This window comes from Chiloscyllium plagiosum, unplaced genomic scaffold, assembly GCF_037043375.1.
Source record: "Chiloscyllium plagiosum isolate Xiang-an unplaced genomic scaffold, Cpla_swu_hap1 HiC_scaffold_6, whole genome shotgun sequence".
Classification (NCBI taxonomy): Eukaryota; Metazoa; Chordata; class Chondrichthyes; order Orectolobiformes; family Hemiscylliidae; genus Chiloscyllium; species Chiloscyllium plagiosum.
In genome coordinates this window covers 121,763,233-121,781,065 of record NW_028270144.1, presented here as the reverse complement: position 1 = coordinate 121,781,065, position 17,833 = coordinate 121,763,233, and the positions used below count along the sequence as shown (strand labels likewise).

General features: G+C 44.7%; 1 protein-coding gene across 2 annotated transcripts in view; it reads left to right on the top strand.

The window, feature by feature from the left end:
• The window catches only part of LOC122550927 (neuroligin-4, X-linked), a 308,072-nt gene that overhangs the window by 13,083 nt on the left and 277,156 nt on the right, over positions 1 to 17,833 (top strand). For both annotated transcript variants that reach the window (XM_043692405.2, XM_043692404.2), the window contains exon 2: positions 13,111 to 13,848. In XM_043692405.2, the coding sequence (XP_043548340.1) occupies positions 13,389 to 13,848 (460 nt within the window). In that variant the 5' untranslated portion in view covers positions 13,111 to 13,388. The remainder of the gene's footprint in view (positions 1 to 13,110; positions 13,849 to 17,833) is intronic.

Here is a 17,833-nt window from a genome sequence, read left to right as displayed (position 1 = left end):
TGGATAGGATAAATAGACAAAGTCTCTTCCCTGGGGTGTGGGAGTCCAGAACCAGAGGCATAGGTTTAGGGTGTGAGGGGAAAGATTTAACGGGGACCTAAGGGGCAACTTTTTCATGAGAGGGTGGTACGTGTATGAAATGAGCTGCCAAAGGAAGTGGTGGAGTCTGGTACAATTGCAACATTTAAAAGGCATCTGGATGGGTTTGTAAATAGGAAGGATTTAGAGGATTTTGGGCCAAGTGCTGGCAAATGGGACTAGATTAATTTAGGATATCTAGTCGGCATGGACAAGTTGGACCTAAGGGTCTGTTTCTGTGCTGTACATCTCTATGACCCTGTGACTCTTGTGATTCTTAACTGCCCTCCGGGCAATTAGGGATGAGTAATAAATTCTGGCCTTGCCAGCAATGCCCCCATCCCATAAATGAATCAAAAAGAGGTCACGGAGCAGGTTCAAGGCAGAAATCAATAGATTTAGATTCATAATCATAATTTCAATTCATCTTGGTCTGAATCAACTAACCTCTTATCACATGACCAGCTGCAGCACTATCCTTCCAATGTCTACCTTATTAAATCCCTTAAAAACCATGACACAAGGTTAAGTGATGAGATGAGATCACTCCTCATTCCTTTAAACTCATGGGGCGATGGACAAAGTCGACTGAATTTCCCGTCATAGGACAATCTCTCAGCCCAGGAATTAACCCTTTGTGATTTTTCATTTTTTACCCCCCTCTCTTTTGCTGATGCTCTCTCCCATCATTTGGGATTAGATTAGATTCTCCTGGAAACAGGCCCTTCAGGCCAAACCAACCCTCTGAAGAGTAACCCGCCCAGACCCATTTCCCTCTGAATTATGCACCTAACACTATGGGCAATTTAGAATGGCCAATTCACCTGACCTGCACAACCCATGCAGACACAAGGCTGGAATCGAACCTGGGACCCTGGTGCTGTGAGGCAGCAGTACTAACCACTGAGCCACCATACTGCCAGGTTGTGGGAAGAGTCATTTCACGGGTCAATAACAATGGACTGTACCATTGTTGGCGCTCTCCACTGAGAACACGAACCATTGGAAGTACAAAAAGGAGTAGACCATTCAGCCTGTCGTGCTTCAATATGATCATGGTCCATCTGATTGTGACCTCAAGTCTGTTCCATACAATCCTTGAATCGCCCAAACCCTGATAGTACATGAATCTGCCCAAATCACTCATGAATCTTTTCAATGACCCAACCTCTTTCTCAGTCACTAGACGATTAATCCAGAGGTCTGCGCTAATGTTCTGGACATGTGCTGTGATCAATCTTGGAGATCTGAATTCAGTTTTAAATAAATCTGGAATTAAAAGTGAATCTAATGATGACCACATGTTGATTGTCATAAACGCCTATCTGGTTCACGAATGTTCTTTGTGAGAGTAAGACACAAGGAAATAAATGCAGCAAGAATTGACACTACTCTGAAATCAAGGTAGATCATTTTCCTGCCCTAGCCCTTGCAAAGCAGAGTGAAAGAGTCGAGGAATAACGGTCAATGGAGGGAGTGAGCATTGAGGGCCGTAAGGGGTGTTCGGAGAGAGGCTGATTGGGAGATGGGTGAGGGAGGGGAGTGGGGAAAGGGGATTGAGTGGGGTGGGGATGTGCAGGGAGGGATGTGAATGAGGGGTGAGCTATGGGATATGTGCGAGGGTGGTGATTGTGGGCTCCAAAGAAGGAGAGGCCTCTTTCTCAGTCCCTAGCCTACATTTTGGATCTATTTGTGACTCCAAGCTGATAGCAATGTGGTTGGCTCTCACTGTTTTCTGAAATGACCTGGCCAGCCAATCAGTTACCAGTAATGAGCGAGAAATGCTAACCTTGCCAGTGATGCCGACATCCTGCACAAGAATAAAATAAGCATGATCTTGTATTTACTGTAATGGTCACAGCTGATGTTAATCCTGAACAAGTTTTCACCCTGAATAAAACCTGCTTGATAGACCCTAACCTTGGAGGTCAGACACTGTGTACATGAACAAGGAACAGGGGCCATTCAGCCCTTTAACCCCGCTATACCATTCAATAAGATCATGGTTTATTTGAGTTAAACCTCAATTCTATATCCCCTTGGTCCTCAAGAACCTATCTACCTCTGCCCAAATTTCTAAAGGCTATCTTTTAGCAAAGAGAATGCCAAAGGTTCATGATCCTCAGAGAGAAAAATGTGTTTATTAATCTCTGTTTTAAATGGGTGACCCCTCAATTTTAGACCCTGACCCCTAGTTCTAGATTCTTCCTCAAGAGGAAACATTCTTTCCACATCTGATCTCATCAGGATCTTATATGTTTTAATTAAGTCACCTCTGAAGTTTCTAAACTCCAGAAGATACAGGCCAGTCTGCCTAGCCTTTCCTCATAAGGCAATCCACTCACTGCAGGTTTAGTCTAGTAAACCCTTTTTGAGCTGCTTCCAATATATTAACATGTACTGTAGTCGAGAGTGGGGTGCTAGAAAAGCACAGCAGGTCAGGCAGCATCTGAGGAGCAGGAGAATTGACATTTTGGGCATAGTCCCCTCATTAGGAATGAGTCTTGTGGGCCTGGGGGCTGAGAGATAAATGGGAGCAAGATGGGGCTGTGGGAAGGTAGCTGAAGATGGGGGAGAAGGTGATAGGTCGGAGAGGAGTGTGGAGCGGATCGATGGGAAAGACGATGGACAGGTCAAGAGGGCAGTGCCTACTTGGAGGCTTAGGACTGGGATAAGGTGGGGGGTGCAAAATGAGGAAACTGGTCAAATCCACACTAATCCCAAGTGGTTGCAGGGTCCCAAGGCGGAAGATAAGGCGTTCTTCCTCCAGGCGTCGAATGATTAGGGTTTAGCAATGGAGGAAGTCCAGGACCTGCATATCCTTTATGGAGTGGGAGGGGGAGTTGAAGTGTTCAGCCACAGAGCAGTGGGGTTGGTTGGTGTAAGTGTCTTAGAGATGTTCTCTGAAACGATCTGCAAGTTGGCATCCTGTCTCCCTGGCAACCCTGATCAGTACTGTACATAATATTACATTTGTGGTCTCACCAGTATCCTGTGTATCTGAAGCATAACTTTCCCACTCTTACTCAATTCACCTCAAAATAAATCATAATGTTCTGTTAGCTTTCCTGATTACTTGCTGCACCTGCATACCAACCTTCATGCACGGACTCTCAGATCTCTCTGCAGTTTAGAGCTCTGCAGCCTCTTACCATGTAGCTCAGTGGTTAGCACTGCTGCCTCATAGTATCAGGGATGGGTTTGATTCCGCCCTCGCGCGACTGTCTGTGTGGAGTTTACACATTTTTTCTGTTTCCTCTGGGTGCTCCGGTTCCACTCCACAATCCAAAGATGTGCAGGTTAGGGTGGATTGGCCATGCTAAATTGACCATAGAGTCCAGGGATGTGCTTACTAGGTGGATTGGCCATGGGAAATGCAGGGTTACAAAGATGGAGTTGGGTCTGGGTGGAATACTCTTTGGAGGGTCAGTGTGGGATCGATGGGCCGAATGGCCTGCTTCCACACCGTAAGGATTCTGTGTACTTCAGATACTATGCTTTTGTTTTATTCTTTTTCCTAAAATGGACAATATCACACACTCCAGCATTGTATTCCATTTTCCAGATCTTTGCCCATTCACGCAGCCTCTCTGTATCCCTTTGTAAACACTAATGTCCTCTTGGCAACTCACTTTCCGACCTATCTTTGTCTTATCAGTAAATGTAGCTGCCATACCTTTGATCCCTTCATTCCAAAGGTTTCTACAGATTGTGAAGAGTTGAGGATTCAGCACTGACCCTGTGGCACGTGACTCATAACATCTTGCCAGCCTGAAAAAGAACCATTTATTCATACTCTCTGTTTTCTGTTAGCCAGACAATTTTCTGTTCATGCCAATATGTTACTCCTACACCATGAGCGCTTTTATTCTCTGCAATAACCTTTGATGTGGCACCTTATCAAATGTCTTCTCGAAATCTAAGTGCAGCATATCTACTGTTTCCCAGTTATCCACAGCACGCATTAATTCTTCAAAGAACTCCAATAAATTAGTTAAACATGATTTACCTTGGACAAAACCATTAAGGCCCTGTCCATTACCTTGAACTTATCCAGTGCCCTGTTAGAAGATCTTTAATAATAGCTTCCTCACATTTTCATCCTGAAACTGGACAGACTTACAAGAGGATGCCAGCGTACTGTTAACACAAAGAATAAAAATGTTATTTCATGGGGTGAAAGGAATATGGATTATGTTATGCTAGACATAGCATAAGATTTAATGAGAGACACCAGTAAAGGATTTGTGTGTATATTACTCGTTTCTTTTCCTCATCAATAACTTTGCGAACATCCAAACTTGAGTGAAGCATTATTGCTATCTTCACACTAAGCTCCCTGCTGAGACTTGGGCTGGTACAGTTGCAAGTGGTTTCCTCTCACCAAATTTCTATCTAGTCACCACATGCTTTTTCCCTTCAGCTGGTGGCTTTCCTCAAGAAATCTAAAAGCAACTACAAGCTAAACTCACCAATTGCTTTTAGTTTCAGAGCAAACAGAGGAGTTCCCTAAATCCAGTGTCCAGTGTCCATTTTCTATCACTGACTGAGTGACTTTGAACATCGTTCTGCCTTTCTCTGTGTCACTGGGTCCTATTGCTAAACAACAGTAGTTTTCTTAAAGCTCTGAGCTATTCAAGTCAAGGTTGTAAAACCTCATTAAAATCCATGTAAGCAAACAACACAGAACAGTATAGCACAGGAATGCTGTTGTGCCAAATGTGATGCCAAATTAAACTAATCCCTCTGCCCGTCCTTGGTCCATATTCCTCCAGGTGCTTATCTAAAAGTCGCTGAAACACTCCTATTGAATCTTTCACCACCACCACCCCTGGCTGCACATTCCAGACTCCTACCACTCTCTGTGTAAAAGTCTTGCCCCTCACATCTCCTTTGAACTTTGCCCCTTCCCATTAAAAGCATGCCCCATAGTTTTAGACACTTAACTCTGGGAAAAGGATTCTGAATGTCAACCATATCTAGGTATCTCATAATCTTGTAGGCTTCAATCAAGTCTCCCCTCAGCCTCAACAGCTCCAGAGAAAACTACTTGAGTTTTACTCACCTCTCCTTATAGCTGAAACAACAGACCTCCAGATTTCCTTGACATCACTGAGCAAAGCTCAGAAATGAATTTCTATAAATGACTACCTATGTCTTCCACTTCCCAACACACCAAATACAAAATGTAAACTTAAAGTTTTACATTGTTCATAATATCATCCCCAACTCCTCGTATATTAACTCTTATATTGGCCAAGTTTTATGGACCAGACCAGACCCCCTCAAATACATTAAGAAGATTGTCTCAACCCTACCTTTACCTTGTTTCAAACTACATCTTGTATTTACGTAAGGTGCTGCCTTCCAGATGCAATTCGATTGGTCAAACTACTCAATGTTAAGCAAAACACAATTTATTCATACGCACTAGTTAAAATACAACAAAATAAAAGAATTAGCTTAGCTTTAACTCAATTTAAATGCTTAATAATGTAATGGATAGAGTAAAGAGTATGGTGCTGGAAAAGCACAGCAGGACAGGCAGCATCCGAGGAGCAGGAGAGTCGACGTTTCGGACAAAAGCCCTTCAGCAGGAATGATGATTCCTGCTGAAGGTCTTTTGCCTGAAACGTTGATTCTCCGGCTCCTCAGATGCTGCCTGGCTTGCTATGCTTTTCCAGCACTGCACTCTTGATTCTAATCTCCAGCATCTGCAATCCCCACTTTCGCCTAATGGATACCGTAACTATTACTAATTAACTGCTCCAATACGGTAACATCACATCAACACACCCCTTGGCAATAGGCAAATTCAGGAACAGATTGTCTCACCTGTAATGCCAGCAACTCAGGAGGATAGGAGAGATACACTGGAATAACTGACCCAGCAACAACTGTTGCTGATAAACTAAGAAACTAAAAACCCTGGTTCTGTGAGAGCTTGACCCCACCCATCTATGCTGCTTCTATTGTTTCAACTGAAAAAAAAAGACCCAAGGTGCCACAAGCTGTTTACTTTATGAGTTTTTAATATACATCTTAGCACTCTGCCTTAAAACCTTTAAACAGAACAAAAGAGTCATTTAAAGCCATGGTATTGTCACACAAGCTCCAAGGCCATTTTCCCTTTTTTAAATTCCCACTCTGATTTCAAATCCCCAACTCCACATGTCTCTGCTTTGCTGCAGCTGTTACATTCCATTGAGTTATCCACCCTATTGTCATTCTGACACATTCTCAATTCCCTTTGATGCAGACTTAGTGGCTGTACCGAGCTGAAAATGTGTTGCTGGAAAAGTGCAGCAGATCAGGCAGCATCCAGGGAGCAGGAGAATCGACGTTTCGGGCATAAGCCCTTCTTCAGGGCTCATGCCCGAAACGTCGATTCTCCTGCTCCCTGGATGCTGCCTGACCTGCTGCGCTTTTCCAGCAACACATTTTCAGCTCTGATCTCCAGCATCTGCAGTCCTCACTTTCTCCTTAGTGGCTGTACCACCAACCTCTGAATCTCTAAACTCTGCAATTCATCTCGCTAAATGTTCCCACCTTTTAACCTCATTCTCCTCCTTAAAACATACCTATACCCATGGCTATGCACTCTGCTGACTCCTACGTAGCTCAAAGACAAGTTTTGATCAATGACATAAGAACGTAAGAACTAGGAAAAGGGATAGGCCATCCAGCCCCTCTTTAATTTGATCATGGCTGATCTCATCTTAGCCTCCACTTCACTTTTCTGCTGGCTCCTCAAAACTCTTTACCATTACCACCCAAGGGGATGGCACGGTGGCTCAGTGGTTAGCACTGCTGCCTCACAGCACCAGGCACCTGGGTTCAATTGCCGCATTGGGCGACTGTGTGGAGTTTGCACGTTCTCCCCGTGTCTGCGTGGGTTTCCTCCGGGTGCTCTGGTTTCCTCCCACAGTCCAAAGATGTGTCGGTCAGGTGAATTGACCATGCTAAATTGTCCACAGTGTTAGGTGTGTTAGTCAGGGGTAAATATAGGGTAGGGGGATGGGTCTGGGTGGGTTAGTCTTCGGAGGGTCGGTGTGGACTTGTTGGGCCGAAGGGGCTTGTTTTCATACTGTAAGGAATCTAATTTAAAATTACTAATTAAAAACCTGTAACACTCTTGTGAAGCATTTTGAAATGTTAGAAGTGCTACATACATACAAGATGTAGTTGGCGTATCTCTTGCCCGCATGTGGGGTTATTGTCAGGACATTGTCACACAAGTTGTACCTTTTAATACCAGGTCATCGACTCAGAAACAGAAGCATTCACCCTTCTGCCCTTTTCACAAAACAGGTCCACAATATAATAGCGTACACCCCTCATTTGCAATGCATCTCAGATATAAGCACCCAAGCACACGTAGCAAGGTTTACTCCAGGTGGTTGCCTGCATGTTTGCGTTAGCCTCAGCAATACTATATAGACGTTTCTGCATATCTCCAGTGTACCACGTGTTTTACATGTTTTGGGCTACTGTATAATATCACCTCCTAAATATTTAGAATCCCAGAGATGTATATCATGGAAGCAGACTGTTCAGTCCAATTTGTCCATGCCAACCAGATATCCTCAATTAATCTAGTCCCATTTACCAGCACTGGGCCCATATCACTCTAAACCCTTCCTGATCATATACCCGTCCAGATGCCTTTTAAATGTTGTAATTGTACCAACATTCACCACTTCATCTGGCAGCATTCCATACCCACATCACCCTCTGCCCGAAAATGTTGTCCCTTAGGTCCCTTTTAAATCTCAACCCCACCCCCCCACCCCTGCCACCTTAAACCCATGCCCTCTAGTGTTGGACTCCTTTATCCTGGATAAAATATATCGACTAATCACCCTATCCATGCCCCTCATGATTTTATGAACATCTGTAAGGTCACCCTTCAGTCCCTGATGCTCCTGGGAGAACAGCCCCAGCCTTTTCAGTGTACTGGAGATATAGCTGCCATCTTGACATTATTCGATTCTTCTATGGGATGTGGGCATTACTGGCTGTTGGTCAATATTTGTTGCCCATCTTGAATTGTCCTTGAGAATGTGGTGGTGAGTGTTCTTGAACCACAGTAGTCCCAAATTGTGTAGGGACACCCAAAGCCTCATTAGGAAGGGAGTTCCACAGTTTGATGCTGCCAGTGAAACAGCAAGCTAGCTGACTGCTCATGCCCCCATCTTGAAGAAATGGCCCAAATTGTAAGGGACCACTTACAACAATAACCCACTGTGGGTAGCAGAAACTGGCTGAGGATTGATCTGCCAACCTTCAGTTGAGTAGGAGCTCCAGGCCTGAGTGCTAATTGGCACTACTATATACCATCTACATGGTGCACTGCAGAAATTCACCAAGGCTCCTTAGACAATACCTTCCAAAACCATACTTCCATCTAAAAGGGCGGCACAGTGGCTCAGTGGTTAGCACCACTGCCTCACAGCGCCAGGGACCTGGGTTTGTTTCCTGCCTCAGGCGACTGTCTGTGTGGAGTTTGCACATTCTCCCCATGTCTGCATGGATTTTCTCCGGGTGCTCTGGTTTCCTCCTACAGTCCAAAGATCTGTAGGTTAAGTGAATTGACCATGCTAAATTGCCCATAGTGTTCGGGGATGTGTAGGTTAGGTGCTTTAGTCTGGGATAAATGCAGGGGAATGGGTCTGGGTGGGTTACTCTTCGGAGGGTTGGTGTGGACCTGTTGGGCCGAAGGGCCCATTTCCACACTGTAGGGATTCTATATCTGCACCTAGAAGGACAAGGGCAACAAATACATAGAAGCACCACTGAAAAATCTCGATGGAGGCCGGTATCCCATCACCAAGTCACCCATTATTCGCACACGAACAGTCCTTGACTTCAGTCCTGCCTCACACAGAGTCAGCTCTCAGAGTGGCAGTACCTCTGATACTTCCCCTTTTTTTTTCACCACCAGGAAGGTAGGAAAACACCCGGGTGGCCAGTGACAAACACTGCCCTTCACATCAAAGGGCAATGCTGTGTGATCAAAAACAGTGAAGGGGAGGGTAGGGACTAAATCAAAATAGAGTTGGAGGGGGATACTTCCCTTTTTTTTTCTTATTTTTTTTTTGCTGTGTGAATCCCTATTTATTTTTTTTTATTTTTTTTTGCTTGTTTTTTTTTTCTTCCTGTTTATTTTTTTTTCTTTCTTTTTTTCCCCACACTACCACCTAAGTGCGGTAGTGCTTATTTTATCCCCAGCACCCATGGTGTGTGTGTGTGCAGGTGTGAGACACAGTGGAAGACACAAAGTGCACGAAAAGGGGATACTTCCCTTTTTATCCGTCAGCCAGGACTCCCTGATTGGAGCAGGTTAACAGCCCCAATCAGGAAACTCATGTTCTACGATATCCAGCTGGCTGGCCTTGTTACAATCACCACAACAGCTACCTGCACGATCTCCTCCAAGCCAGTCATCATCCTGACTTGATCTGTTCTTTCAGTGTCGTTGGGTCAAAATCATGGAATTCCAGGCAACACGCCAACACCATCTCCTCAAAAGGAATTAGAAAGAATTGCTAGTCAGCCTAGCCAGTGATGCCCACTTCCTGTGAGCAAGATAGAGAATATTTGAAAGCTGATACTTCTGTCAGATCCAGCAGTGCCAGACTTTAGTCTTGGTTATGGCTTGGACAGGATTCAGTCTCAAGGAGCAGTGTAGGGGTAAGTGGAATGAGGTAGGCCAGAGGCTTCTCTGGAGGAGAAAGTGAGGACTGCAGATGCTGGAGATCAGAGCTGAAAATGTGTTGCTGGAAAAGCGCAGCAGGTCAGGCAGCATCCAAGGAACAGGAGAATCGACGTTTCGGGCATAAACGTCGATTCTCCTGTTCCTTGGATGCTGCCTGACCTGCTGCACTTTTCCAGCAACACATTTTCAGCAGAGACTTCTCTGAAATGGTTGAGCAGTTATGAAGGGATGAGATTGGGATGGGGTGAGGAAGGAATGAAGGAGTTCAGGGAGAAAGAAAGAGTGGGGAGAGGGAGATTTTGGAGATCAGGCCCCCGGAGGGATAAACCACTGAAAAGCAAAACCCAATAAATTTGGAAATGAACATATCGGTGTTGTTGAAATAATATTTTGAGTCAAACTGATATCGCATCATTGACAACTTTTCTGTTTGTTTTCTTCTGCATAGAGGGTGGGGGAAAGGGGGTACATGTCTTGCATGGGAGTGGTGCCCAGGCAACTCCTTGTTTGAGACGTCCCACCCCACCTTTTCAAAATGGCCTCTTGAACTCTGGCTCACCTGCCTTACACAGTCTTGTATGGCAGTGGAGGCAAATTGAGACTCTTGATTGCCATTTAACTGAGTGGTTAAAGATCTTAATGGCCTAAGGCTGGGTGGCCCAGTGGGCATTTTACCCAGCTCCCCACTTCCTCCTGCCATACCCATTTCCTCCAAACCTGTATTATGGTGAATTATGATGAATGTCCCACATGTGACCAGGAAAGACATGGATGAGCTAGATGACATATTTTCCAAGCCTGACCAAATTCATGACCACCTCCATCTAGAAGGAGAAGGACAGCAGATATATGGGGATACCACCACCACCATCACCCCCAACACCAACCCCCTCCCCCACCCCCACCCCCAACCCCATCCCCCCTGCAAGTTCCCCTCTGAGCCATGCACCATCCTGATTCGGAAATATATTGGCGTTCCTTCAGTGTCGCTGGGTCAGAATCCTGGAATTCCCTTCCTAAGGACATTGTTGCTCAACCTATAGTTGGTGGACTGCAGCAGTTCAAGATGGCAGCTCTTAAGGGCAACTAGGGATGGGCAATAAATACTGTCCTGAGAGCAATCCCTCTATCTCATGTGTAAATAAAGAGAGCTAGTGTTGACATGATGGACCAAATGGCCTCTTTCTGCATCGTAACAAATCTGTCATTCAGATTGAACTGCTCTTTGAGCGATCAGTGATCACTCAGCCAGCAGTGCTAATGTCCCATGAGTAAATCACTCATCATATATAAATTTCTATGATACCAGTTAACTTATTCTACTTAATAGTCAATGCAGGCTTGTTGGTGCCCTTAAATGATCCTATTTTAGAGTCAGGCCAGTGAAATCTACTGGAAAATGTAGGTGAGTATTTCCATGTTTATGTTTGGGTTTAGTCTGTCACTGTGGGTCTACATCAATGATATTGATGAACAACAACTGAATTAAAGATTGAATGATTGATGTAAATGGCATGTATTGCATTAAGGCAGTTTTATATAATTTAAATACAAACAAAGCACTCGAGTTCATTTCCATAGCAACAATGTCATCCAGAAAGTATGCTTAACTTATGTTGAATGCCTTTTTTTAGACTACATCTGGAAGACTCTGCTGTTCTGAGATGCCCCTTCATCATGTAAACATCTAGTGCAGTGTTCCCAATTATTTTTTCCCCACAGTGTGACCCCCTTCTGAAAATTCTTGTGACCACCCCCCCCCCCCCCCCATCCCCCTCTCAGTGACAGTGGCTCAGTGGGAAAGTGAGACGTTTGGGGGTGGGAGCTGAGCTGCTAATGGTGGAGATACGGTTGTTACAATGTAGTTGGAAATCCCGGCCTCATCATTCAGGATCCCAAAAGTTCAGCTTGTGACCCCACGAGGGTCAGCACCCAAAATCTGGCAAACCCTGATCTGGAGGTTGTGCAGAAGAAGATTTACCAGAACCAAAATGTTATAATTATTAGTGAATTCTAATAATCAACTTACTTTTGTGTAGTGCATTTGGCATAGGTCAGTAATCAATTATTTTAATTAGAATTAATTTAGTCAGTCTAGACTCTTCATTTTAACCTGCTAGAATTCATAGAATTATTGAGTCACAGAACGATACAGTGCAGAAAAGGCCCTTCGGCTCATGAGGTCTCTACTACCAAAAAGGGAGTGATGGTCTAGTGGTATTATCACTTGACTCGTACTACAGAGACCCAGTTAATGTTCTGGGAACCTAGGCTTAAATCCCAGCATAGCGGATGGTGAAATTTCATTCAATTAAAAAAAATCTGGAATTCCGAATCTAATGGCAAGTGTGAAACCATTGTCGACTGTCAGGCAGGCAAAAGTGAGGACTGGAAATCAGAGTTTAGATCAGAGTGGTGCTGGAAAAGCGCAGCATCTGAGGAGCAGGAATTCCTGATGAAGGGCTTTTGCCCAAAATGTCGATTTTCCTGCTCCTCGGATGCTGTCTGGCCTGCTGTGCTTTTCCAGCACCACTCTGATCTAAACCCATTGTCAATTGTCAGGCCTACATGTGACTCAAGACCCCCACCAATGTGGTTGACTCTTATTTGCCTTCTTAACTTGGCACTCAGGGATGAGCAACAATTGGTGGTCTGGCCAATGATGCCCTCACCCTGTAGACTACTCTACATCAATCTCCCCACTTACCCACATTAGGTCCATAACCTTGCATGTTATAACACCTTGTATTCATAAAAGTATCCATCTTAACTACCCTCCCTGATAGTGCATTCCAGACCCCTCACCTCCCTGGAAAGGCTCAAGAGCGGAGTTATTTCCACCTGGATGTTGAAAATTTCAAAAATAGCGGTCACAAAAAAAAGGCAGTCACCAATAAATCTGCTCAAGGATATAGGAGAAACTGCTTTTATGCGGAGATTTGTTAGAACATAAAGCCAACTATCACAGAGAAAATTAATGGATTGAAGAACAAAGCAAATAGGCACACGAGGGAGAACAGATTAGTGCTTGGTTCAATGAAGTGAGGTGACAGGATGCTTGTTTGGAGCTTAAACCAATTGGGTTGAGGGATCTGTTTTGCCTGGTAGGTTTTGCATTATCCAATTTAATTATCTTGAGGCACCGATGGATAATTAACCCCCAGTGATCGTCCTTTACCTCTGTGTGGTTTGTTCTGTACTATCGTGTTTATGTCTTTGAGGTGTTCTGAGGTATTCACTGCCCACTGTCCATTTGCATATCTGTCTGTCGAGGCATGAACCTGAGTGATCATTTTCCTTTTCTTCAACTTCAGGTTGGCCAACCCTCCTTGGTGGAAGGACCTCATTGTTCAAGGGGAGTGTTTTGCCTTCATTGGAAGACGTTCCTGTATTGCAAGATGGTAACTGTGGACTCAGATGGATAATACCAGTGTCGGATGCAATTAGTTGGATCTTTGCGGTGGTAAATGGATCCTCTGGATTGTATTAATCCAGTTGCTCGAAATTAAGATTGAAGTTGATTCCCAGCCTGAGACCAAGGCTGCTTTCTCATTTCTGGAAGGTTGTATGCTCACTTTGAGATCAGAAAACAATGTTGAACTCCAATGGAATACCATGGATGTCTTTTGTCCTTGCTCCAACCTTGAATCTAAACATCCTGCTTTGGATAACGACCCTTGCGGTGCGGTTTGGCCTTCTCAGTTGCCAGGAAAACTATCCCATTGTCAACACCAACTATGGGAAGCTCAGGGGGGTGAGAACGCCGCTTCCCAATGAGATCCTGGGACCCGTGGACCAGTACCTTGGAATACCGTACGCCTCAGCTCCGACGGGAGAGAGACGCTTCCAGCACCCGGAGTCCCCATCCTCCTGGACCGGCATCAGGAACGCTACGCATTTTGCCCCGGTCTGCCCCCAGAACATTCACGGGATCTTGCCCGATGTGATGCTGCCGGTCTGGTTTACCTCCAACCTGGATATCGTGGCCACTTACATCCAAGATCAGAGTGAAGACTGCCTCTACCTGAACGTCTACGTTCCGACTGAGGACGGTAAGTTGCTGAGTTTTAGACAAAAGAAGGAAACTGGGGAACAAAGCAGAGGGAGAGGAAGTCAACACTGACGGATTGAGCTGCTCCCCTTGCCCTCCCAGCGATGGTGTGAATTAACCTTCAGACCCTGTAGGTATCCCGAGGTGCTTAAGTTTCACAGCGGATAAAGCTTTGATGGAAACAGATTTTTCAGGAGGTAGTTAGACTCTGACGTTTTACCTCTGGATACAGAGAAATGGATAAAGTAAACTGCATTTATTTCAATGCAAGGGGCCTAACAGGGAAGGCAGATGAACTCAGGGCATGGTTAGGAACATGGGACTGGGATATCATAGCAATTACAGAAACATGGCTCAGGGATGGGCAGGACTGGCAGCTTAATGTTCCAGGATACAAATGCTACAGGAAAGATAGAAAGGGAGGCAAGAGAGGAGGGGCAGTGGCGTTTTTAATAAGGGATAGCATTACAGCTGTACTGAGGGAGGATATTCCCAGAAATACAGCCAGGGAAGTTATTTGGGTGGAACTGAGAAATAAGAAAGGGATGATCAGCTTATTGGGATTGTATTATAGACTCCCCAATAGTCAGAGGGAAATTGAGAAACAAACTTGTAAGGAGATCTCAGCTATCTGTAAGAAGAATAGGGTAGTTATGATAGGGGATTTTAACTTTCCAAACATCGACTGGGACTACCATAGTGTTAAAGGTTTAGATGGAGAGGAATTTCTTAAGTGCGTACAAGACAATTTTCTGATTCAGTATGTGGATGTACCTACTAGAGAAGGTGCAAAACTTGACCTACTCTTGGGAAATAAGGCAGAGCAGGTGACTGAGGTGTCAGTGGGGGAGCACTTTGGGGCCAGCAACCATAATTCTATTCGTTGTAAAATAGTGATGGAAAAGGATAGACCAGATCTAAAAGTTGAAGTTTTAAATTGGAGAAAGGCCAATTTTGATGGTATTAGGCAAGAACTTTCGAAAGCTGATTGGAGGCAGATGTTCACAGGTAAAAGGGACGGCTGGAAAATGGGAAGCCTTCAGAAATGAGATGACAAGAATCCAGAGAAAGTATATTCCTGTCAGGGTGAAAGAGAAGGCTGGTAGGTATAGGGAATGCTGGATGACTAAAGAAATTGAGGGTTTGGTTAAGAAAAAGAAGGAAGCATGTGTCAGGTATCGACAGGATAGATCGAGTGAATCCTTAGAAGAATATAAAGGAAGTAGGAGTATACTTAAGAGGGAAATCAGGAGAGCAAAACGGGGACATGAGATAGCTTTGGCAAAAAGAATTAAGGAGAATCCAAAGGGCTTTTACAAATATGTTAAGGACAAAAGGATAACTTGGGAGAGAATAGGGTCCCTCAAAGATCAGCAAGGTGATCTTTGTGTGGAGCCACAGAAAATGAGGGAGATACTAAATGAATATTTTGCATCTGTATTTACTGTGGAAAAGGATATGGAAGATATAGACTGTACGGAAATAGATGGTGACATCTTGCAAAATGTCCAGATTACAGAGGAGGAAGTGCTGGATGTCTTGAAATGGTTAAAAGTGGATAAATCCCCAGGACCTGATCAGGTGTACCCGAGGACTCTGTGGGAAGCTAGAGAAGTGATTGCTGGGCCTCTTGCTGAGATATTTGTATCATCGATAGTCACAGGTGAGGTGCCGGAAGACTGGAGGTTGGCAAACTTGGTGCCACTGTTTAAGAAGGGTGGTAAAGACAAGCCAGGGAACTATAGACCAGTGAGCCTGACCTCGGTGGTGGGCAAGTTGTTGGAGCGAATTATGAGGGACAGGATGTACATGTATTTGGAAAGGCAAGGACTGATTTGGGATAGTCAACGTGGCTTTGTGCGTGGGAAATCATGTCTCACACTCTTGATTGAGTTTTTTGAAGAAGTAACAAAGAAGATTGATGAGGGCAGAGCAGTAGATATGATGTATATGGACTTCAGTAAGGCGTTCAACAAGGTTCCCCATGGGAGACTGATTAGCAAGGTTAGATCTCAATGAATACAGGGAGAATTAGCCATTTGGATGCAGAACTGGCTCAAAGGTAGAAGACAGAGGGTGGTGGTGGAGGGTTGTTTTTCAGACTGGAGGCCTGTGACCAGTGGAGTGCCACAAGGATTAGTGGTGGGCCCTCTACTTTTTGTCATTTACATAAATGATTTGGATGCGAGCATAAGAGGTACAGTTAGTAAGTTTGCAGATGACACCAAAATTGGAGGTATAGTAGGCAGCGAAGAGGGTTACCTCAGATTACAACAGGATCTGGACCAGATGGGCCAATTGGCTGAGAAGTGGCAGATGAAGTTTAGTTCAGGTAAATGTGAGGTGCTGCATTTTGGGAAAGCAAATCTTAGCAGGACTTATACACTTAATGATAAGGTCCTAGGGAATGTTGCTGAACTAAGTGACCTTGGAGTGCAGGTTCATAGCTCCTTGAAAGTGGAGTTGCAGGTAGATATGATAGTGAAGAAGGCCTTTGGTATGCTTTCCTTTATTGGTCAGGGTATTGAGTACAGGAGTTGGGAGGTCATGTTGTGGCTGTACAGGACATTGGTTAGGCCACTGTTGGAATATTGCATGCAATTCTGGTCTCCTTCCAATCGGAAAGATATTGTGAAACTTGAAAGGGTTTAGAAAAGATTTACAAGGATGTTGCCAGGGTTGGAGGATTTGAGCTATAGGGAGAGGCTGAACAGGCTGGGACTGTTTTCCCTGGAGTGTCGGAGGCTGAGGGGTGACCTTATAGAGGTTTACAAAATTATGTGGGGCATAGATAGAATAAATAGACAAAGCCTTTTCCCTGGGGTGGGGGAGTCCAGAATTAGAGGGCATAGATTTAGGGTGAGAGGGGAAAGATATGAAAGAGACCTAAGGGGCAACTTTTTCACACAGACGGTGGTACCTGTATTAAATGAGCTGCCAGAGGATGTGGTGGAGGCTGGTACAATTGCAACATTTAAGAGGCATTTGGATGGGTATATGAATAGGAAGGGTTTGGAGGGATATGGGCCGGGTGCGGGCAGGTGGGACTAGATTTGGTTGGGGTATCTGGTCGGCATGGACGGGTTGGACCGAAGGGTCTGTTTCCATACTGTACATCTCTATGACTCTATGACTCTATAAATTCAAGCAACCTCAGCACGAATACATAAACCGAGATGGTACCAATGCACAATTTTAATAATCAGGTACAATTAGTTCTACACCAGAAGCAAACAACCAGAGCAAAGTATGAATGCTACTCCCAATACTTTGCAGTGCATGTGACCCACATGTTAAAATTGCCTGGTTTAATTTATTCTGATTCTGAGTTCCTATTCCTTACTTTCAGGGTGTTATTTCTAGATATCAAATTTCATGAAGCCTCTCACTAGACCTCTCCTCACTCAGTTGATGGTGCTGTTTCATTAATGACCTTTTTATGGTCATCTCTCTCCTCCGCCCTCCCACACCCCAATTCTTTACAGCGTCTTCCAGCAAACATGGTTTCTGGCAATCTGCCTTGAGTCAGATTTTAAAAGCTGTGTCCTCAGATAGATCAGCCCCGCTCACCTCCCCTTCCCATGCCCTAGAATGATGAGAATGAAGGTATTGTAGCTGCTGGTGATCTGAAAAGCAGAAATCATGAGAAACTCAACACGTTGGGTGCCATCTGTGGACGGAGGACCAGATTAATGTTTCGAGGTGTACAGAATTTTTCTTCAGAACCTAGTTCCTCTGCCTTTTCCTCACTTTAACTCCCCCACCCCAAGACCCTTCCTCACTCCAGAAGTATGTCTATCTACCCCTCCCCAGAGTGCTTATACCATCTTCTCCAAACGTGCCCCCATCCCCGCTCACTTCTCCCCAAAATCTTCCTCAAACTCTCATGCTACTTTTCATCACTTTAATTGGGTGGGAGCTACTACCTCACAGCACCAGAGACCTGGGTTCGACTCCAGCCTCGGGCGATTGTCTGTGTGGTGTTT